The sequence below is a fragment of the Amyelois transitella genome, chromosome Z, assembly GCF_032362555.1.
Source record: "Amyelois transitella isolate CPQ chromosome Z, ilAmyTran1.1, whole genome shotgun sequence".
Classification (NCBI taxonomy): Eukaryota; Metazoa; Arthropoda; class Insecta; order Lepidoptera; family Pyralidae; genus Amyelois; species Amyelois transitella.
This window is the reverse complement of record NC_083535.1, coordinates 2,299,637-2,323,321: the sequence shown is the minus strand read 5'-3', so window position 1 is coordinate 2,323,321 and position 23,685 is coordinate 2,299,637. Positions and strand designations below refer to the sequence as shown.

General features: G+C 37.0%; 3 protein-coding genes across 4 annotated transcripts in view; 2 read left to right on the top strand and 1 right to left on the bottom strand.

Moving 5' to 3' along the window:
• Positions 1-440: 440 nt before the first annotated feature.
• Positions 441-3,042, top strand: LOC106132524 (zinc finger protein 235-like). Its single transcript, XM_060953734.1, has 4 exons — positions 441-530; positions 703-873; positions 1,422-1,654; positions 2,205-3,042. Exons 1-4 carry the CDS (start codon positions 441-443, stop codon positions 3,040-3,042), a joined length of 1,332 nt encoding a protein of 443 aa, XP_060809717.1.
• Positions 3,043-4,787: 1,745 nt separating this feature from the next.
• On the bottom strand, positions 4,788-6,841 carry LOC132903950 (uncharacterized). The gene has a single exon (XM_060953636.1). It carries the CDS (start codon positions 6,414-6,416, stop codon positions 5,052-5,054), a length of 1,365 nt encoding a protein of 454 aa, XP_060809619.1. The 5' UTR covers positions 6,417-6,841; the 3' UTR covers positions 4,788-5,051.
• An 11,411-nt stretch (positions 6,842-18,252) lies between these two features.
• Positions 18,253-23,685, top strand: part of LOC106130526 (forkhead box protein F1) — a 35,323-nt gene continuing 29,890 nt past the window's right edge. For both annotated transcript variants that reach the window (XM_060953830.1, XM_060953831.1), the window contains exon 1: positions 18,253-19,030. In XM_060953830.1, coding sequence (XP_060809813.1) covers positions 18,307-19,030 — 724 coding nt within the window. In that variant the 5' untranslated portion in view covers positions 18,253-18,306. The remainder of the gene's footprint in view (positions 19,031-23,685) is intronic.

Sequence of the window (23,685 nt, the reverse complement as noted above, 5' to 3'; positions counted from 1 at the left end):
ATAATAAAAAACCTATTTAGATGTCTACGACTAACACAGTTTAATACCTTTGTGCTTCTATTGCCTATATCTTGTAACTTTGTGTATATATACTTTTCTTTTCAGTTTTATGAGTGAACTGTCATTGTATTTATTCTTTAAATCCAAAGATAGATACTTACCCGAGTTATAGAATTTACTTACAAAAAGCGAGCTACCTTCTGCCGGTGGGTCTGCCCGCGTTATGAAATTCCTCTTCTACCAATATTTCTTATTTATGCTCCACGGCTATAGACACCATAATCCCTTTTCCATACTTTGCAAAATTTCATGGAGATCTTTTGAAGGGGAAAAATTTCGGTTCAGTAATTGTAAAACCAAACACACTTTCACATTTATAAATTAGTATGGATTCACCAAACTTAAAAAGGTACTAATTAAAAAAAATTACAGAACAAATTATGGAAGAATTGCCAGGAACACATTTGGGTTCCAACCACATGACGAATCCCCCTGTCGTGATACAAAATGCTAACACTAATCCTGTTCAGGTAAGTACTTAAAAATATACCCTATTCATATTAAATGTACTGTACAATTTTAAATTTATCATAAGAATTGCTGAAAGGTATAGAATGAAACTTATTTTGCCGACATACTGCATCTGAGCGGTTTACCAAATAAACAAGACAGAAATTTGACTGATAGATTTTTGTCTCGTAGTTCAAGATGTACACAGAAGACCAGGGCCCAGCGACTTTTGTCTGTCACCGATGTAAGAAGTCGTTCTACAACCCGGTAGCCCTACAGAACCACAAGAACATGCAGCATGACGCCGACACTTCCGGCAGCGAGAGCGATCATATAGCCCCGTTTATTAGGTCTAGCGACCAGGTAAGTGTTTAGGAAAACAGTTTTTTTTTTTTTTTACGGGTTTTTTTAAATAGATTACTTCGTTCGGGGTTCGGGATTCTTTTTTAGGCGATGGGCTAGCAACCTGTCACTATTTGAATCTCAATTCTATCATTAAGCCAAATAGCTGAATGTGGCCATTCAGCCTTTTCAAGGCTGTTGGCTCTGTCTACTCCGCAAGGGATATAGATGTGACCATATGTATGTATGTAGGTATGTATTACTTCGTGGCCTCACTCGCGTATCGGCGTTGTGGGCTTCAGTAGTGCAATAGTATTTCTTGAGTCACTCAATATAGATCGTCAGTCAAGACGAGATGTAAAAAATTTAGATTGGCCTCTTGCTTTTATAGTATGGTACGAGAGATGAAGTTTTTATCGCGTGAAAAAAAACCCGCAGTCCCTTTCCATGTTTTAATAATAAGCGAAACAGTAACTAGTAGTATTAGTTGTCATATATAATATGCGTTGGAAAGTGGAAATACAGTGAATATTTCCAAATGAGACATTTTCGTCAAATAAATTCCCCAGATTTTCAATGACTTCTGCGGTTTCAAGTTTATCCCCCAAAAGACTAACGACTCAGACCCTACCATCGTCCAGGATGGCATTACAACTAGAACATTCTCCGAAGATGTATCCTACCTCATTGTGAAAATTGAAGGGTACGATCTAGATCTGAACTTGAGCCTCAAAAGGTCACGGTTGGAAGGGGCCGTGAAGAAGGCCAAGCATAAAGCGGGGAAGCCGTCTGTTGATCTAAGGTTATATGTAACACATTTTCCGTAAATTTTCAATTTTACTACGAGTATGACAGATCCTTAAAATTATCGGGAAATATATAATTAGATGATTTATATAGTACTAGAGGCCGCCCGCGACTTCGTCCGCATGGAAACCCTATCAATCCCGCGGGAACTCTGGGATAAAAAGTAGCCTATGTGTTATTCTGGGTCTTCAGCTACCTACATACCAAATTTCATGGTAATCGGTTCAGTAGTTTTTGCGTGAAAGAGTAACAAACATCCATACAAACTTTCGCCTTTATAATAGTAAGTAGGATTAATGTAGTTTAATTGTTACCTTCTCTAACTGTCATTTAGCCATTCAGAACGTGGCCTTCGAGTTTTTTGAGACTTTTGTACCCTGAAAAGGATTTATTATTGGTTGGCTATCACAGCAAAATATTTATTTAAAGATTACATAGTTTGTTTGCAACTTTTATTTGGGCATAATAATATGAGTATACTTATTTATATCTCGTAGACAATCTTCGTCTTCCTAATTGAACATCAATAGCATTTCTATTTTCAGAGGCCCATTTACCTGTACGCTTCCATCAGCGCTGTATCCAGACCTTCAATGTCGCCAAATCTTCTTCAACTGTTGTGACTATTCCATGCATTATAGAGAAGAACACACCAAACGTAGGAAAGCCGCCCTTCGCTGCCAAGTCTGCGAAAAAAGACTTGACACTGACGTGTACCAAACCCCTACCGTTACCCCTCAACTACAACCCGTCAATAGAGTTAATTTCACTTGCCACATATGCAGACAGACCTTCCTAACGAACGCCCAATACGATGAGCATAACAGAATTGTCCATGCAAAGATCAAACCACACCAATGCTCGATTTGTGCAAAGAGATTCACCCAACAGGGCGGTCTACAACAGCATATGCGGATGCATACAGGCGTTAGGCCCTTTGCCTGCTCGTTTTGCCCTAAAGCCTTCACCCAAAAAGCTGGATTAGACCAGCATTTACGTACGCACACGAAGATAAAACCATTCAAATGTGTCATTTGCAGCAAGTGCTTCTCGCAGTCCGTGCATTTGCGCCAACACATGCGAACTCACACTAACATACAGCCTTTTGAATGTTTCGCATGTGGTAAGCGGTTTAAGCAAAGCAGCCATTTGAATTTCCATATGAGGTCTCATGTTGGGGACACATCTTCGCTGGTGGTGGAACGGTACGCCCAAGAAGTGCCACACCAGAATCAGTTGGAGTTTTTGAATCTGGCTAATTTACAGCCGGTGCAGGACGGAGAAACCTTGTATTACGCTGCTGAGTTGGCTGCAGCGCCGCAGCATAATTGTTACAACTATCAGTCCCAGGAAATGTTGCCAGAAAATGTCCTCTCTTTTTAATAAAGGTCAATAATATATAAGTATGACAAATGAGTTGTTGGTTTAATTTAATTTTCCTATATTGTAAGAATTACCTATATTTGTAATTTTTCAACACTTCTTGGTTTGTTGTAACAGAAACACATTTATTTACAACAATGACCTTAGCGAAGAAAAAACATAGCGCGTGTCAGTTGTTTTTCTTTCCGTGCTTATTATTAAAGTCAAGGTTTAAACTTGGTTTTCTTCTTTTAGGCGATGGGTTCAATAATTGGTTGATTCCATCGCCCAGCTTTACAGCTGAACGGAGCCTGTCAGTCTTTATAAAACCCCGTTAGGTTTATATACGTCGTTATATGTATCAATAATAACCAATGAAATACACTCGTCTAAACTTCAAAGAACTTGATAATGTATGATGACGCAGATCACCCTAAGCCAAGAAGCTTGCATGCATGGATGCAGGTAGGGATCGTCGCATGTAGAAAGATGTAGACTCTGCCTATCCCTTCATGAATTGATATTTACTCGATACTTTCACTCTTTCTCAGTAATGAGAGCGATTGACTGATATACTTATTGATTGCATTCTCACTCATTGCCGTCAAAAATCTCGTAATTATAATTAAGCATAATCATATTAGCTAAGTACTTCATATCCCACAGTTATACTGAAATAAATTTTAAAAATAATGTAGTCTCTACCATTCGGTAGAAGAAACGATGATAAAAACAGTGAGTCCCAAACGTGAATCAATTCTCTAGTGTTATTCAGTCAGTTGAAAAATTGCAAGTTGTTGCATTGCACTGTCATAAAATAACGTCCCTAATCTTCATACATTCCCTCTGTTTGTTTGTTCTATATACAGTACCTATGTACTTGCACAATTTCTACTAGGACAGTATAACGTTATAGCAGTAAGTGTTCATTGCACTAGAATATAATCGATACACCCTAGGAAGTCTATTTGTTTTTGATGGACCTATAAACCTGCATATAAATTTCATTGGTGCACTGCAAGGATGCACGCATGCGTCGTGCAGTCGGTGCAGGGTTGAAAACCTCCTATATTGGTCTGAAGTCCTAGTACCAATTTGAAAAGTTTGACCAGTTCGTTATGTTCATTCTGAATTTAATTAGTTCAAAATTAAAAAAAATATTTTGACCAAGGACTTCACAGAGTAGAGCACGGCCGGGCTGACTGGCGATCAGTTTTCATCAATGTTTGTTCTGCTCTGTGCTTCGCTCAACTAGCAACGACGCAGCGGCCGGCAATGCATCTGAAAACTGAACTGAAACTGAAACATCCGATTGTTATTGGCTCGAGCGTTACGTATCTGTGCTTTTGTATTTTTCGTTATCAGATACTTATCCTTCTTCGGATTTCCTTATAATACAGAGAAATGATTTATTTCTAAAAAAAAGTTAGATCGATTTGAATCAAACACAAAGATAGACTAAATTTTCATGAGGGACTATCCTTTTTGTGTGAAACAAATAACAAACGAACTTTAGATTTTTAACTTCCACTGTAATTTGAACTAAATGCAATACATTTCATTTATTATATTGAATTATAAATTATGATCTAAAATCAGTGAACTCGATTATCTTAATACCAAACATAACTTATGCAATCAAAAAACAATTCAAATTTCCTTTCGGCCGCCATGGCAACTAAACTTCGCAACCAGTTGAGAAAAAGACATTTTCATTCTTTGTCGGCAACCAGTTATGAATAAAGATTTTTTTTTCTTTATAAGCAACTAGTTGCCAACAAGGAATTTCTCAAAAACACTAGTTGCAGTATAAGAATTTAATTTCTTCTTACGCAACAATGTAGTAATGTCCTCATCGAATACAAACACTGATCAATAAGTACATAGATTTCGTACTAGCTGTAGCCCGTGACTTCGTGAACGCTCAAACCACTACCTACACCACGGAGGCGGTTATTGTCCCTGTTATATTAAAACAAATATATTTTAATAGTGTTCATTTATTTATATTAACTGAGTGACTTAAACCGCTAAAACGAAATTGCAAAAGGGCTAATAATCTCCAAACAGTGACCAACAGATATCTTTTTTTCTACTAATTCACTCAACGCCTGGTCAATCTCCTCGTCAATTGCCTTATACTCTTTATTCTTTTTACTTTTAATATTTAAATCATAAGATTTATATTCTGTTGACAGAATATCCAATAATTGTGGCAACGTTGGATATTTTCTTCCAATATATCTATTAATTTTCGCATGCCATCCTTCAAGGCTATTATTAGTTCTTATATTTTCGTTACCACAAGAGCAAGACATCATCATTTCATTTTTCTTTATCCATTGTTTATTAAAGTATTTATTAAATTTTTGCAACCCGTCAGATGGATTTCTAGGGTTTTTGCTCATAACATATTCATATCCTTTTTCTATGTATTGAACAGGAAGACGAGCTAAACCAACGCACCGTGCAACATGCCTCTTTTCGGTTCTTAATTTGACATTTAAAGCTTTTGCTTTTTTCCATAAGCAACGATTAAAATGAAAGTAGCAGCCTTTGAATATAATTTTTGGAAATACTTTTTTAATTGCATTTATTGCTGCCACTTCGAAATCAAGGGTTATTTTTTGGGGGTTCCAACCGATGCTTGTCTTGATTAGGCTGAACAAAACTTTGTATGTTTCTGTTTTTTTATCCGGCAGCAGAGCAAAAATTAAAGGAGCTACTGAATTGTTATTCTTATTGTATCCATGTATTGAATATAGTTGATAAAATCCTTTCGGACAACACTTAAAAGTGCCGTCAGCGTAAAAATGATGATACTTATTCATCTCCTTTCTGTTTTCATTAGAACAGAACACGATGATTCGTTTATCGTCATCCACGTAGTCAGCAACACAAAAATTTTTATATTTAGTGGGTACAATAAAATCATGACAATTATTAAAACGTGACTTTGCAACGCCCAAAACTTTGTTTCTTTCATTATATAATCCCGTCTTTATGTTATTAAACTGTGGTATTTTATTTATAAATTGAAAACCGTCGTTTTTGAGTCCTTTGACAACATCCTCATACTGTTTTTGAATCGATATAAAATTACAACTGCTCCTTTGCTTCAAGTCGTCCATCTTTTTCAAAATTAAATTTTTTCCAATATCAGCTTCACAGTCTGCGTCATGTTCCTTTGTTATTTTAATTATTTCATTTCGTGCATTTATGGTTAAATTACCTCTGCATCCATTTTTAACATAGCATTTATAAAATGAGTCTCCATTTTTATATATTTTTTTACGATGATAACGGCGTCCTTCATGTAATATTGATACACCTCCTCTTCTTGTAGTTATATATTCTACTGTAGAGGAATTTGGATATATGTTTGAAGTAGACATCACAATGAAATAAAATTCGTTTTTTTTCAAGCGAGGCTAGTTCGCGACAAAATATGTGTACTGACTTGACAGGGAAAATTAATGACATATTATTTAATTGACATATATCAATTAAAAGGAAAAATAATCCTGGCCAGTAATTCTAGAAATAGGATTTAATATAAGTACGGATTGACCGCAAAGATTGTCAACCCATTACTTCCCATTATTTTTGACGCAACTTGTTGTCAAGAAAGAATTTTAAATCATTTTTCACAACTGGTTGAGAAACTCAGTTGCCATGGTCGATAAAAATTTTCTTGGTTGGCAACTAGTTGCTTACAAAGAAAAAAAAATCCTTATTCGTAACTAGTTGCCGATAAGGAATTGAAATGTCTTTTTCTCAACCGGTTGCGAAGTTTGGTTGCCATGACGGCCGAAAGGTCAAATTTTTCTTTTCTTTTTTTTACATCTATTTTAGCGTCTATTACCAGCCATTACTATTATTAAACCAATGAGGTTGCATTATTCTTTTCAAATTGTGATCCTATTCTTGTCATACCCATGAAAGTTTCGCTCTTAAAAACGTGTATCACTGCGCGTCAAAAGTGCTATGGTAGTGTGGAGCAACATTGTATGTAGGTTTGTGTTGTCGGCTGTAATAGGATACGTCAAAATATTATCTTACCTGTCCAAATTCTAATCACTATAACTGTCGCTTAGATATCTACACAATATAATCCTTTCATTGTTTCAATGCTGTGTCTGTTATATTTAAACTTGCCTACCTTTTTTAATGTGTCTAGTAGGCGTTTTATAATTTTGGCTGTAACGGCTAATTGGATCGCTGTGTAAAAATGTTCGTCACCTATATAGGTTCAATGATTCTCTATTTTACTTACATACCATCACGCCTGTCTCCCATTGGGGTAGGCAGATACTATGGTTTACCTCTTGCTACAATCCTTTTTGACCTCTCCGGCTTCCTTTACACCTATTACTCTTTTTCCGAATATTCGACAATTACGGATAATCCAAACATCGTCTCTCTTTTTTTAATAGAAATATAAATTCTTACCAAGTATACTGCTCAGTAATGTCTTTTGAAATGGGTAGGTATTTACTTAAATATTTATATTGATTGCCATATAATGCATATCATATATCCCTGCCTAGGAACATACTATACCTACATAAAGGTAAATAAATCAAAATATCAAAAACATAGTGGAAAGTGCAAGTTGCAAGAATTTAATACACAGATCCTTCAATCCTATCAATTTCCTAGCTACAGTCACAAAAAGTCAGTCGGTTTGTTCTGAACATGGAGGCAAATATACTTTGCCACTTCGTATAATACGAACATGGATGGCTTCGGTTGCAAACTGCAAGCAATTCTGTAAACATTGTTTCAGTTGCCCGAGCGACGCCGGGACGGGTCGCTAGTCAAAGTATAAACTATTTTACCAGTTAGAAACTGTAGTTGCACACAAAGTACCAGGTGAGCATATGAACGCAAAGGTTTATCGATTCCGGATGCAGTTATTGCATCCTGTTCCCACTGAAAAGCGCTGAAAACAACCCTTCTCTTTCGCTGGGTCCTGCTCTGTCGTAGTATCAGGTATTGAATTGATAATTGCCGAGTAAACACACATACATGATCAGGCCACACCTCTCTCCCGAATTGCCAGAACCGTATGCAAGAAAATATACATTCGAATTAAGAACCTCCTACTTTTGTGAATTCGGTTAAGGGTACTCTTGACCTGACCTTCCAGAACATATGTATGTCATTGCCGAGTCGATGTAATGCAACTAATTAAGGTATAAAGCTTAATGTTCGGTAAACGCAAAGGCAAGATTCCTTATTTAATAACTAACTAATATCTTAAAAGTGTTTTCAGTATAATAGTAATAACGCTTTAGTTACGGTCATACGTAGTTTCATACATTTCATTGAGCAATAGCTAAGTAATCTCTGTGGATTTTATAGAGTTTTTTTTTTATTTTGCATTTACAAATCTCATGCAAATGTAAGTCAGACTCACGCACAAGGGTGGCTCAATGCCGCAGTACTATAAAATTTTGATAGCAAAAAGCGAAAAATAAAACTCCCTTTACCATCCCAGCTGAATTTTGGTTTGGAAAATGTGTTACTTTCGTACTTATACTTTTTTTATAACTATGTACATACTATTTTCTTGTTACTGTGTAAATTTATATGCAATAAAGATAATACAAACAAACAAACTTATGCAGAATGAATACTTCCGACATTATAAACGCGAAAGTAAGATTATTTGTTTGTTGTTCTATCACGCGTTATCTACTAAACAAATTTTCTTGAAATTTTGCGTGGGTACCTATAAATAGTTACCTATCTAAAGAAGGACCTATCTAAAAACTAGGTTTTTTTTTAAATATATAGTTACTTATAAAAAACTACTATCTTGTATAACGAAATTACCATAGCGGAGCTAAGAAAAGAGTTGGAGTGTGTAAGGGACCACACATCCCTAGCGTGGGTACCTATAAATAGTTACCTATCTAAAGAAGGACCTATCTAAAAACTAGGTTTTTTTTTAAATATATAGTTACTTATAAAAAACTACTATCTTGTATAACGAAATTACCATGTGGCGACATCTCTACGCCACTCGTCAACAACATCAAATCACACAACAACTGTCAATCATCGCGAAGAAATTGACGCGCTCAGCCAATAGCAGCGAAGAACCCAAATCGCGATTTCAGAGATTTCACGGATTGGAGCTATAAAAATACAACCTCCGACACAACATCGTCGGAGCCGCGGTTCCCCAGGCATAACACCTAGCCTGGCGGAAGATCTTCCCTTTGGTGGCGGTCGAGCCGAATCATCGCTATCGCTACATTGGTCCTAAGTCCTAGTGAGTCAGGAGTGAGCCGTTGCGTTGCTCGTAGTCTGCGGTGAGTCGAGACAGTAGAGAGCGAAGTCGACTTGTTGGCGCCGGTAGGAGTCGTGCAGAGCTGCCACGCTGGAGAGAAGAGCGGCCGTCGAAGAGATCCAGGCGTGGGCTGCGGTAGATGCGTCGGTCGCTGAAGTCGAAGAGAGTGAGTGCGGGTGGAGACAGGACCAGGAAGCTCGTTCAGTTGGCTGCGATGGACCTGCTGCGATACCCAGTTGCTGGCTTGCTGTGAGACTGCTTGCAGAGTGAGGAGTGATGCTGAGGATTGGAGTTGATTGATGATGGAGAAGGTTGCTCCCGCTACATTGGTGACCCCGACGTGATTGGAAGCAACCTTCTCCATCATCAATCAACTCCAATCCTCAGCATCACTCCTCACTCTGCAAGCAGTCTCACAGCAAGCCAGCAACTGGGTATCGCAGCAGGTCCATCGCAGCCAACTGAACGAGCTTCCTGGTCCTGTCTCCACCCGCACTCACTCTCTTCGACTTCAGCGACCGACGCATCTACCGCAGCCCACGCCTGGATCTCTTCGACGGCCGCTCTTCTCTCCAGCGTGGCAGCTCTGCACGACTCCTACCGGCGCCAACAAGTCGACTTCGCTCTCTACTGTCTCGACTCACCGCAGACTACGAGCAACGCAACGGCTCACTCCTGACTCACTAGGACTTCGAGCAACTTCCGACTCACTGGAAGACAACTGGCACTTGCAAGCTACCGAAGCACAGATTGCACAGCAAGATTAAAAGACTTCAGACCTCTGGTCTTGGGGGGGAGTACTGTGGCGACATCTCTACGCCACTCGTCAACAACATCAAATCACACAACAACTGTCAATCATCGCGAAGAAATTGACGCGCTCAGCCAATAGCAGCGAAGAACCCAAATCGCGATTTCAGAGATTTCACGGATTGGAGCTATAAAAATACAACCTCCGACACAACATCGTCGGAGCCGCGGTTCCCCAGGCATAACACCTAGCCTGGCGGAAGATCTTCCCTTTGGTGGCGGTCGAGCCGAATCATCGCTATCGCTACAACCATAGCGGAGCTAAGAAAAGAGTTGGAGTGTGTAAGGGACCACACATCCCTATCAGCTTTACAGCTTATAGTTAGCATACTTTAGTAAACTAAAATCACTAAACACTTCTACTAAACTCCTTCAAAGTAAGACAAAGACGTCAAAACACAGTCGCCGGCGTGTGGCCGCTGTGTGGTTACAATTCGGTGTTCGATTTATTTATTCAAAGCCGCTATGCGCTTGCGCACGCTTCCCATAACAAAGGGTGGATCGCATCCTGGTGTCTTTTGTCTTCATTTAGAGGAAATGTCGGTATATATGGTATATTTATTTCGATGTGAGCGAAATATCGTAACTAGAAATGCTGGATGTTTGTGGGTTTTCATTGCAAAGTAGGTACTATACCTATATGTTTTAAGTCTCGACAAGTAGGTAATGTGACACTTGGACGATTACGAAATAAAGTTACTGCGAGAAAAAGTAAACACGTTCAGACAGCCAAATATGATGAGAGATTTTTTTTAAAAAAAGGATGTTACTTTAGTATCACAGTAAATTCTTATTGGTTGTCAGCTAGTCCTCTTTCTGAACATATAATCAAGGTTGAGGTGAGTATAAACTTGGGATTCTTATTTTATTATTTTTGCCGTCTGGTTCCCGGCACCGATTAAAAAAGAATAGGACCACTCCATCTTGTTCCCGCGGATGTCGTTAAAAGCGACTAAGGGATAGGCTTATAAACTTGGGATTCTTCTTTTAGGCGATGGACTAGCAACCTGTCACTATTTGAATCTCGATTCTATCATTAAGCCAAACAGCTGAAAGTGGCCTATCAGTCTTTTCAAGCCTATTGGCTCTGTCTACCACGCAAGGGATATAGACGTGATTATATGTATGTATGTATGTTCTTATTTTAAACGATGGCTATTTCCTTGGCCACCCCACACATACATAGTATATATAGTACATAGACGTGTAATGTGATACTCTGAAGTCAGTTATCATCGTAGTAGGTACCAAAATTTGGGATCTTATTCTTGTTTAAACCCGTCACTGCACATGTGCTGGCCGATTTACATTTGTTTACGCTACGTCCACAAAGCAGGCGAGGGTAACCGTTACCACCGAAGGGTTGAGGCTATAAATTACACAAAAACACATTTGCTTCGAAATTATTATGTTATAGTAACACACGTTAAATTTTTTGTCAGTAAATCTGACTCATTGTTGATTTGATACATATTATGTATGTAGTTTCGATTGGCTGTGTGGTTTCCGGTTTATGATAGAATCACTCCATACCTATAATTCTCATGGATGTCGTAAAAGGCGACTAAGGGCTCATAAACTTTGAATTGTTGTTAGGAGATGTTCTTGCTGCCTGTCACTATGTATATATGTAGTTTCCATCGGGTACGAGATTCACACAAACTTACCTCTATGCGCAGAATCCAGAATCTCGTTTCCGCGGAAATTTCAACAGTTTATTAAAAGTGCACCCTTTCTTCGCAAGGGTTCTAAATCTCTGATTCCTGCTTTCTAGGGCGATAGTTTAGCCTGTGCGGAATTATTCAAACAATCTGTTGATATAAACAGCGCCTTCATCTGCGTGGAGACAAAGATATTAAAACTTAAAATTTGCTTGTCCGAGTAAAATCTAGCAGCTATCTTCTTCTGTCGTTTCCGATATGTTCACGGTAAGTGCTTCATTCTGATTGGACGGAATACGTATCGGAATTTATTAATCGATCGCTATTGGAGGGATGCGTTCGGGACGTAGTTACGAAGCCCATTTTCGTTCTCTACAAATGCGAATGCACCAGGTTTGCATAAAATTAAGGATGCATTGCGAATTCCAGGCAGGCTCTTTGAGTTAATGAGACCCTGGTCGTACAACATGCAAAAACATGACCACGTGGATGGTCCACGTGCTTTTGTTTACATGTGAAACCTCTGAATACCTTGACTACAAAGCTGCTTTATGAGCAAAATCTTTAAACTTCGTGTTACATGTTATAAAATTGTAACTGACCGTTGAAAAATATTAACAATAAATCGATATCGGGGATCTATAAAAGGCCAACAGAAGGCCAAAAATATTATTTTCAGAATATCTGTTTGTCTGTCTGTATGTTTGTTCTCGCATCATGCGAAAACAATTGCTCCGGTGTTTACCAAAATTTTGAACTGGTAGGAAAATAATTACTCTAAAACTATTAAAATGCAATATTTAGTCCTGGCAGTATCTTTGAATTTATGAGACCCTGGTCGTATAACCGGCAAAAACATGACCACGTGGATGGTCCACGTGGCTTTGTTTACATTTGTTAGGTTTCTGATTTACGCGGGAAAATCTCTTCAATCAAATATCCGCAACCAACCATTGTAACCTAAAATTTTTGTTACCTAATACCTGTACGTACAAAAATTATCAATGTACTGTAAAAAGAATACATAAAACCACGCCCCTTTCCCATATTAAATATTACATTACGATTTTTAATAAATTCTACGTTTATAATCAAACTAAAACTACACCTAAAAGTAATAAATATCTTAATATAACATATATTTTCCGATATACTTACGTACCTACCAATTCTCATTCCTGAAAGCCATTAAAAAATTGACACATAGGAAGGCGAGTGCGCATTTTAACAAACAATAACTCGAGATTCGTTGGAAGAGCAAGCAGACATAGTATCAGCAATATTTTATATCCGGAAATAATAACACAATCTATCTCAGAACATTGTAACAGTGATACGTCTGTAATATCTTTTGTAATGTGACCATAGCGCAGCGGTAATTGTACAAAGACAATTATGTATAGTCCGGTCAGATAAGGTGTGTTAGATATGTAAATAAATCCAAGCTAATTTTATTTTCATAGATGCGAAGGTCTGTCTGTTACGCCCTCGCGACTTTTAGTTTAAAATTTCGTTTGAATTTGAATATCAATCCTGATCCAGGATAAATATCTTCTTACTCGTAAAGCCATTTAAAATTAGAATGTATGTATGTCCAATACAAATTCGGTGGATTAAAATTTTTTTCTTTATTATTTTTTGCGTAGGTCACATAATCGCATTATTAAATAAATCTAAATAATTAACATTAAAACTATTTTAACTTCACATTTTCGTTATGATTAACATTTTCATTCCATATCTACTTAACCAATGCCAAGAAAAGTACCACTCCATGTCGTTCCCATATATGTCGTAAAAGGCGACCAAGGGATATGCTTATAAACTTGGGATTCTTTTTTAAGGCGACGGGCTAGCAACCTGTCGCTATTCGAATCTCAATTCTGTCATTAAGCCAAATAATCTTTTCAAGACAGTTGGCTCTGTCCATCCCGCAAGGGATATAGAATTGATCATATATATATGTATATATTTAACCAATTGTATGACAAAAATTAAAAAGTTTGTTTACACATTTAACACTGTTCGATCTGCACCGACTATACCTCGGTAACCTTTCAAGTTGCCGTCAGATGGTGTTGTTTACATTCGAGACTGCTAATGGATCCTGCGTTCAAATGTAGGCGTTATGGAACTATGCACATTGTAGGTAGGCAGATTCATATGTGATAGGGTATTGCGCCGTTTCCTTTGGCGAACTAAGAATAATAGGCTACGTAAAGTCTACTTTTACTTGGCAAAATTTGATATTACGCACGAATTGAGTTGGATAGGACTAATGTAGCAAAACAGCATAAAAAATTGCCAACTAAATATGGTATTCGTTCATAGAAGATTAAGCGGTTTGCCTCACAAAAACTAGGCAGCAAAGAGCCTTATTTTTAACCGACTTCATAAAAGAAGGAGGTTCTGAATTCAACCGTATTTTTATGCCACAAACCCTGTTCGACCACAGAGCACCAAACGGTCTTGCTCTGTAATTTTTATCCGAGGGCGACGTTCAAACTTCGAAGCCTGTTCGGAGGGCTGGCATGCGTCACGGCCGAATATCCGAGAGCCGACGTACATGGAGCACATGGCCACGTCATAAATCCAGAGTTACTGCCTCACTCGACTCCCAGCACAGTTCGAAGGAACGCGTACATTGATAAATTATGTAATAGATGATCTTAATAAATAAGTCGCATGCCTCAGCGAAATTCGAATTTCGAAACAGTCAGTTTAGAAGTTTTTTTACTCGTTTTTAAGTAAATCAGAAAAGTCATTCAAACATACAAAAGGTGTATGCAGATAGCTGCTACATTTTTCCACTTGCTACGAAACATGTAGATCACGAATTTTGTAAAACAGGCAGTTTTGTTAGACCTTTTTAAATTTGTAATCTGGTATGTTTCTAAAATAAGCGAGTAAAAATTTTTTTTACAGTGAAACCATAAAAATAAAGTAGAAATCGATGCTATTAATCACATAAAATGTCTAGAGCTTATTTATGGGCTCAGCTGTTTTATAACTTAGGTACAAAAATATAACATTGTTTTTTATGTAATTTATATCATTTCAGTTCTTAATTTATCTGTGTAGCAAAGATAAAAATAATGGAATTGAACATGTATCATCTATGTAGATTTTAGTCTATGGCACGGATAAACACGCGCCTTACTCTGAAATATATAAATAGTTTATTGTTGTATCTTAACCGGGCTTTGTGCATCTATCTCTTTTGATTTTCAAATACAAAGCCTTAGGTACCGAAAGTTGGAGATACTTGTCATAAGTATGTTGTTTTCATTTTTCTTCTCTCTCTCTCTCATTATTTTCAGTCTATCCAACAAGTCCCATTGATTTAAACCTTTTTTTAAAGATTTTGTCCCGGTTACCCCAAGGACAAGTGACAGTTGTTCATCAATGGGACTTGTAAGGGTACACGGAATATTATACAAGCAAAAGTGCCATTTCCATGTTTCTAAATTTCATCTTCACAAAATAAAATTTCCAGTTTACTCAAGGTAAAAGAGTGCGTTTTTGACCAAGAATAAATAAAAATTCTTATTAATTCTGAAGGCGTAGGTAAAGACTACTATCATTACACTTGCCATAGGCAGGTGTCTCGATACTGTTGGCTCTGTCTATCCCGTAAGAGAGAAATATGTAAAACCTTGTAATTTTTTATATCTCTATTAGCCATTATATTATCAAACTGAATGAAACCCAAAATCTCCCACGTTTATGTTCTGTTTTGACATATTAAAACTCACACGACGATAACGATGAATGAAGTTTAAAAAAATTCGTAAAAAATTTGAAGTATCTTTCACTCGATCTTTCAAGGGCCTATAAAAAATTCTTCCATTCACATTTATGTGGTAAATGTGAAATGAAACAGTACCCTAATTCGTTGAGCTTGCATGAAGAGTTATGAATGTTGTGTGGTGTGAATGAAGCGAAAGAACTATGCTGAGATCGTGGCAAGTGGAAAGATGTTGTCGCTGCCTGCCCCTCCTGGAAATGCTCGTATGTATGTTTCTTATCACTTTTCATTAGAATCAGAGATATGATTGTCAAGTTGAAATTTATATTAATAATAAAAAACCTTTGTATGTATATTTGTGTTCCCATAAGATTTTCAGACACAGTGGATGGATTATATATTCGATCTAACTAGAGAATCTTCATACCTAAGTATATACATAGGTACTTATCTACCATCATGACCTTTTGCACTTGAAAACGTAAAAGATACTTAAGTACCGTTTTTTAGATTAAACCCATGAAATTCTGCATGACCGCTATAAACCTATGAAATCTCAATCCAGCCTTTATGATTCTTGCAATTTTTGACTCGATCTCCTCCACAAGACGTGATATGTTATTCTTTTGAACCTTTTGAAATTCTTTGAAACACAGAGCAAAAATGACGTCTTTGCCGCAAAATTCATTAAACTTGTCTCAACAGTGTTACTTTTACGAAGAAAGCTAATTGCATCAAAATGAAGCTGAAACGATTAAAAGAAACAAAACATGTTCGTCGTAAAAGGTGATGAATGGAATGGAGAGTTCAAGATCAGCCACACATCGGCGCCTGCGCATCCTGGAGCCGCGCCATTTTGTGGGCGGAGCTTACCATCCATTTTCTGCGTAAACCTTGCTCGCTCTTATCCACTGGTTCCAGATCTGTGAGACAGAGAAAGAACTATTTATAATCCAGGGTAAACTGCTTGATTTATTATATCACAGTAATGGTTACCTTATTATCTTTTGTTCTTAAATTTTCGTTAAATCATGTGGAGCGGGCGTTTTGTTGAATAAATAGGTACTTTATATTGTCTTGCTGTGGCAACGAGAATATTTTTTCAGTGACTGAATTTTAGGTTTTTCAAACATAAAATTCTTCCTTTTTTATCTTACTTAGGTACTTAATGTATCATTAATTAATATTATGTTTATAGCAGGTATCACTTACATCATTTTAACCCAAATTTTAACAGCTCACTACTTTAAGAAGGAAAGGTAAGTACTTATGACCACCAAAAGTGCGATTTAGATTTGTATTTTAGTACAATCTTGTTATATATAAATAAGTTTTGTCTGCTTCGTAAACGACAGGACGTGACAAGCATAAGTAAATTCAATAGTAGGTATTGCGTATTTACTACGACGACGGTTGTTTATAAAAGAGATCAGCAACCCGCTTCCCGCCGACCTCATATTTATAGCTCATTCAATAATGTCTTATTTATCAACCATTTTCAATTAAGTAACAACATTGGATTTTGACATTATGTGTTTAGATCACGACTTTCAATCTTTATAGAGTATACAAAGTTTGACACAGATCAGTGTCAGGTTGCTAGTCCATCGCCTAAACAGAAACTTTGTGATACCGAACCTTTGCCGATATAATCTGCACGGAAAAAGAACTGTGGTTAGGTACCTACTTATTAGATATGTACTTACTTTGGTACTTAAGTTAGTACAATGTTTTTTCGACAACTCAGTCAGAGTCCTTAATTGGTTTTTTTTTTATAAATCACCATTGAGTACATATATAAGGGAACAATTAATTATATTTGGTTAGTAATTTTTCCGTTAATTTGACTAACGCAAGAAGAATGAAGGTAGAGAAGAGTTCGAGTCAAAAAGTTTACTTTCGTAGTTAACATTGTTTTAAATTATAAAAAAGAAACTGTTCATATTGTTTTGTCATCATACTCAACACTTATGCCATCATCTTACGCGGTCCCCAATGTTATGTATACTTCAGTAAAGTATAAACCACAGCAACAACATAAAATATCGCTTTTTCTTACACCAATTTAAAATCTATGCCATCATCATAGAGTCTATTCTCCAAAAACATATTTAGTTTACCCGTAGACGAGTAAATAAACTTGGAACGTTAAATGCAAAACTTTGGTTTGTACGGTTTATGGTAAATATTTGGTGTACGTCGTATAACTGTTTTATAGATCTAGTAAAATGTTTAGTTTAATTGTGCGAGGTCAAGAACGGGCGTTCGACAGCCGTCCTTGCGATGGATAAATATTATTGTCTAAGCGGGTTTTCCTCTGTTGTTGTTTGTATGAGTCTCTGGATGCAGACAGAGAGTTCAGTAACCTAGACACTTTCCTAAAGCAAATGGGAAATGCCTCTGGTCATATTTATTAAAAATGTCAGAATCAGAACAAACACGCCAATAACTTTTTCGTCCATTATCAATCGTTTCGCTTGAAAGCTTTAACGATTTTCGTAAACCGGAAAACTGAAAGCTACACATTATAATATAACGATTGTTCAGCCGATTTTGTAATGTAATGTTCAGTTCAGTAACAGCGTGTGAGTGGGTACTGAATGGGTTACGAGAATCGATTTGCCAATAAGCATATGCGTGAGGCGGGCGTGGGAGTGCCGCGAGATGTCGGCGCTGGGCGGGAGGCGGCGCAGGCGCACTGTTCGCTTGCCCGCGCTACGCTGCGCACGCTCGCGCATCCACTCCGCGTTCCATGCGTACCACGCATGAAGATCGAGGACCAAACCACCGAGGAGGCGGCGCGCCGCCCGCCCGCCACCAGACGACAAGAGAAACCACCCTACTCCTACATAGCCCTCATCGTCATGGCCATCCGCCACTCTCCCAACAAACAACTCACTCTCAGCGAAATCTACGCCTACCTCCAACAGCGGTTCCCGTTCTTCCGCAGCTCCTACCAGGGCTGGAAGAACTCCGTGCGGCATAACCTCAGCCTGAACGAATGTTTCGTTAAGCTGCCCAAGGGGTTGGGGCGGCCGGGGAAGGGGCATTACTGGACGATAGATCCTTCCGCGGAGTTCATGTTCGAAGAGGGGTCTTTCAGACGGCGCCCTCGTGGTTTCCGACGCAAATGTCAGGCGTTGAAGCCTCAGTTCGGAAGCGGGGGCTATTTATGTAGTAGCGGGATGGCGGCGTTGCCGTCGACTCAGGGTTCGGGGTACGAGCTGGCTGGTGGTAGTAGCTCGGGTGTGAGTGGGGGTTCTTCGATGGACTATGGGGCTTGTGCGTATTCTCACTCGAGTGCTGCTAGCCAGCAGTTGGCGTACGGCAGCGAGTACTGCACATACGGCGCGATGGGGGACCGCGATTGGCAGCTGGGGTACGGCGCCGTGGACCCGGGGTACCGGCCGCCGCCGACGTCGCCGCCGCCGCACCACGAGCTGCCGGACCTCATACCGAACTACCAGTACGCCGTAGCCAATGATCATGGTAAGTGTGAACTTCTACTTTTTATCATATAATCTAAAGAAATCGCAATAAAATAAAGTGAGATTTCTATGATCTGGTACTTATTTGGCGGTATAGTTACTTCGGCGTCTAATAATAAGTACCTACGTTCTCTTAATAATTACTTATTCAGATACTTTAATTCTCTAAGCAATATGTACGTTAAAAATTTTTTTTATAAAGATTTTGTTCTATTTACACGACACAGAAACTTTTACAACTGTTAAAACATAAGTAGGCACCTACTTATAAACAGGACCATCGTATTTTAATTTGTAACATAATATAAATATATAATCACGTCTACATCCCTTGCGGGTTAGACAGAGCCAACATATATATGCGGATAAATATTTCGGTAATCAATTGAAGATCTAATTACGTTACATCCCAATATAAATTATTAATCTACAAATAATAATTCATCATTTATTATTAAATATACTTTATTAATTATATATTGTTATATAATAAACAAGCTTTTGTCCGGGCCTACACTACCTTTGTGGCAATTCCCCAAAAAATCTTTCAAAATTTCATCAAATCAGCGGTTTTGGCGTGCAACAGTACCTAACAGACAGACTGATGTAAAGAATGGATAAGTCACAAATATTCAGCTAGTTTCAATCAAAGTTGTAGTTTTTATGTATGTTTATTATACATTTTTTTTTTGTTTTTGTATAGGTTTAAATATATTTATTTAGTTTGACTAAACATAAATTGCTCTTTCGGACCCAATGGTTGACTGGTAGATAATGCTTGTAGCATTTAGTCCGCCAATTGTGCTATACATTTGTATTTTGTACAATAAAGTTTAAATAAATAAATAATTTAACGTAACTCTTGTATTCTTTCCGTTCTACGAATGTCAAGTTTTTAAGCTTGTGTAGTTTCTATTTATCGGTATTTTATCTGTTTATCTCCAGAGAAAAAAAAAGTAAAAAATACTAATTATTATAAAGGCAAAGTTAAATATTGGGGTAAAATTTATGTAATTTTTATATTAGTCCTTTTCGGATCGGGAAGGATTTTTTTGTAACGCTTTAAAACTCGAAGTAAAATTTACAGTAAATAGTACCTATATAATAGATAAATTTAATTATTACCAGCGGATTAATTTCAAAATGATCATAACGTGTGATCGGGATCAAACCTGGGCCTATTAACAGCTTTTTACAACTACACCACAGATGCCGACAAAAAGGTTACATTTTATTACTTACACGGTAGATATCAGTTATCATATTACATTACACCGAGCAACAGGCCGACGTTCATTTAACTCTGTGATTCATTCCGCTAGCTTTTGCCTACATAGGAATAATAAAAAAATGGTATTTCCGTTCATGTCAAAATAAAAAAATAAAAAATATTTTAACAAAATATTTATTTACCTATTATTTTAAAAAAAGTTATTCACTTCGTTTTAAAAACAATACGGACACATTTATAATAAATTACAGATAAATTTGTGATTAAAAAAAAAACGAATATCGTTTAAAAGACCTTAGTAGTCGTAGGTAGCGAGTCACTTATCATCGAGATTACGTGGGTACTTGACATGAGATGACGCCCGTCTCTGCTCAACTTCACCCCTCAAGTGGGTGATGACTGAACGTAAAAACAGCACTTGTCAAGGGTATGGTGAGTCTCGGTGATCGGCATGTCACCTATACTTAATGATTTTATCAAGGGCAGACAGAGCCTACAAGACTACTAAAACACTGAAAGGCCACGTTGAGCTGTATCTGTTAGTGATGGAACTGAGATCTAAATAATGACAGATCGTTAGGCCATTGCCTTAAGGAAGAATCCCTATCTTGTTAGACTAAAGAATTTGAAACGGAAGCGCGTAGCACGCTAAATCACAAACATACGCACATTCTCTCTCACAGTCTCTGCCTACCCCTCCGGGAAAGAGACGTGATTTTATGTATGTATGTATTCGCACATTCGCACAAGCGCCCTGCACCGTTTTACGAATTTACGATCAGGTCATGTGTCCTAGCGCGAATTTAATATTGTTTTTATCCGTCACAAAAAGTGAACAACGCCGCTTTAAAATATTTTCACTTCAAAATGTTTCATTTATATATACATATGGTCAGGTATATATCCCTTGCGGGGTAGACAGAGCGAATAGTCTTAAAAAGACTTAATGTTAGAGTCAAAAAGTTTTATTAGGTAATATAGGTACGTCCAGTAATTTCAGAGATTAGCGTGTACAAATAGATAAACCGTTAAATAAACTAGTTTTTTTTAGTTCAATGAGCAGAAAACTCGCTTTTCCTACTGTTTTATTAAACGTATTGACTGATAATAAAATTCTTGCCATTACTGTTTGGCTGAAATTATACGTGATATTTCAAGAATATTAATTTAGAAGAAAACTCTTGAAGAGGTAACAAACAAACAAATGAACTTATAATTATTATAATTGGACTACACATTTATAATTAAGTAGACACGAGGTTTCTTGAATCAAAACAATGCCACGTGGTCATGTTTGGGCCAAAACATGAAATATGTTTAGGGTTTCATGAAATCCAAGAGCTTTTCAGGAAACCAAAATGCAGCCTCCATTTTATGCGAGCCTGGTGCGCCTGCATTTCATGTCGAAGTGAAACGTGTGTTGCAATTTCCACGTCCCGCTCTCGAGTGCATCACACTCGGGAGCATTGCAATCATAAAAAGTGTTTTATAATATATATATTTTTTTAATACAATAAATAATAACTATTTAAAAATTAAAAATGAAGTGATGTTTGAAAAAGACATGACAGAACAAATGAGTTCACTTTTGTAACTCTTGTTATATAAAATTATGTATCATTTCATATCGGACCGGAATGAGCGTTGCAACATCCCAAACGTATGGTGCACATGGTCATGTCAAAAAAAAATACTGTTAGGATTTCATAAACTGGAAAGCTGTCGAGAAAATCACAATATTCTTTATATGGGAACATGATGCACCTGCATTTCATGTTGACCTGAAAATGAGCGTGTCAAACGTCCCGACTGCATCAGGTGTGCATGCATTGTTACTCTTAATCATCAAAGTATGAAGTAGTCGAAATGAGAAGTAGCTCAAGTGAGAAGAAGCCAAAATAAGAAATTGTCCAATAGCGAGTCGAATTTGAATAAAAAATTAACCTGACACAATTTTAAAAGGGTATCGCACATCTTGGATGCTTTCGCCATAGTTCTGAAATGATTTAAAAATATATAAATTTATTTATTTAAACTTTATGCACGTAAAATGTATAACAGGTGGTCTAAATGCCACAAGGCATTCTCTGCCAGTCGAACCTTTGGACCAAACTGAGATGGATGTACATCCACATTTACAGTAATCGCACCACCCGTACCCGTAAATATATAGAATAATAATATAGTTTACAAACATAAGTATGACTTTAGATATATACTGCATATTAAATAAAAATATACTACATAAGTTGGATGATTGTGTAGAGTTTAAGAAAAATATGCAATAACTTAAACAATACATACGTACCTATGTACTTTTTAAATTAAAAATTAGTGAGAAATTAATGATGCACTTTACACACTTGTAAACGCGTGTTTTTCAATCAAAACAAAAGCCACGTGTACATGAATCACCAAAAACATGAAATACGGTTAGGGTTTCATAAACTGCAAGAGATCTTCAGGAAATGAAAACACAGTATTGTTTTATGGGACCCTGGTACACGTGCATTTAATTTTGAACCGAAAACGAGCGTTGCAACGTCCCGAATGCATGCAATCATTTTCAAAATAAATAAATATTTTTTAAGCAGAATAATTAACTAAAAATAAAAGAAATTGATTTTAAAAGTAATGATTACTGATTTTTTACCGCTTTAAAAAGAAGGTGGTTCTCAGTGTGCGCTGTACGTATGTAAGTTTGTCCGCGATTATCTCGCGTTTCGCTTAACCGATTTTGATGTGGTTTTCAGAAAAATATTTGTTACACTTAGGAGAAGATTTTAGATCTAAACCGACGATTTCAAAAAGGAGATATTCTCCTTTGATTGTATTGATTAGAAGCGGTTCGCTTACAAATGTTATTAAAATAAAGATTAAAGTATTAACGAAATAGAGTTCAACGTCCTAATTCACTGGCATCGTTGTACGGACATTTAAAAACAATTTGCAATCAAAAGCCTCAAATGTATTTGAAATTAGTGATAATATATATCTTTTCTTGCACTAATTAAATCAATTATATATTTTAAAAGATCTACATATATTCACGTCTCCAGCCAACCGTCTCTAAAACACTATTTATAATTTCTAATCATTAAGCCAAACAGCTAAACGTGGCTGATGATGATAGGCCATAGATTAAATTGAAATTAAATAAGTGACAGGTTGCTAGCCCATCACCTACATAAAGAATCGGCAAAACGATTTTAATACTCTGACTCCAAATTATAATAATGTTGTTGAAAATATTCAGATTGCATTGTTTCAATCCAGAACACGTGTTTTCCTGAATCAAAACAAAGCCACGTGGTCATGTTTCACACAAAACATGAAAAACGGCTAGGGTATCATGAACTCCAAGAGATATCAAATCACTACGCAGTTTAATTTATATGACCCTAGTACACCTGCATTTCCTGTGA

Bases quoted from the DNA above. Each gene is read 5' to 3' on its own strand.
- LOC106132524 (XM_060953734.1), top strand. From the start codon at position 441: ATGGAAGAATTGCCAGGAACACATTTGGGTTCCAACCACATGACGAAT. The intron at 531-702 runs GTAAGTACTTAA...TTTGTCTCGTAG, and splicing joins CTAACACTAATCCTGTTCAG to TTCAAGATGTACACAGAAGA. The intron at 874-1,421 runs GTAAGTGTTTAG...TAAATTCCCCAG, and splicing joins TTATTAGGTCTAGCGACCAG to ATTTTCAATGACTTCTGCGG.
- LOC132903950 (XM_060953636.1), bottom strand. From the start codon at position 6,416: ATGTCTACTTCAAACATATATCCAAATTCCTCTACAGTAGAATATATA.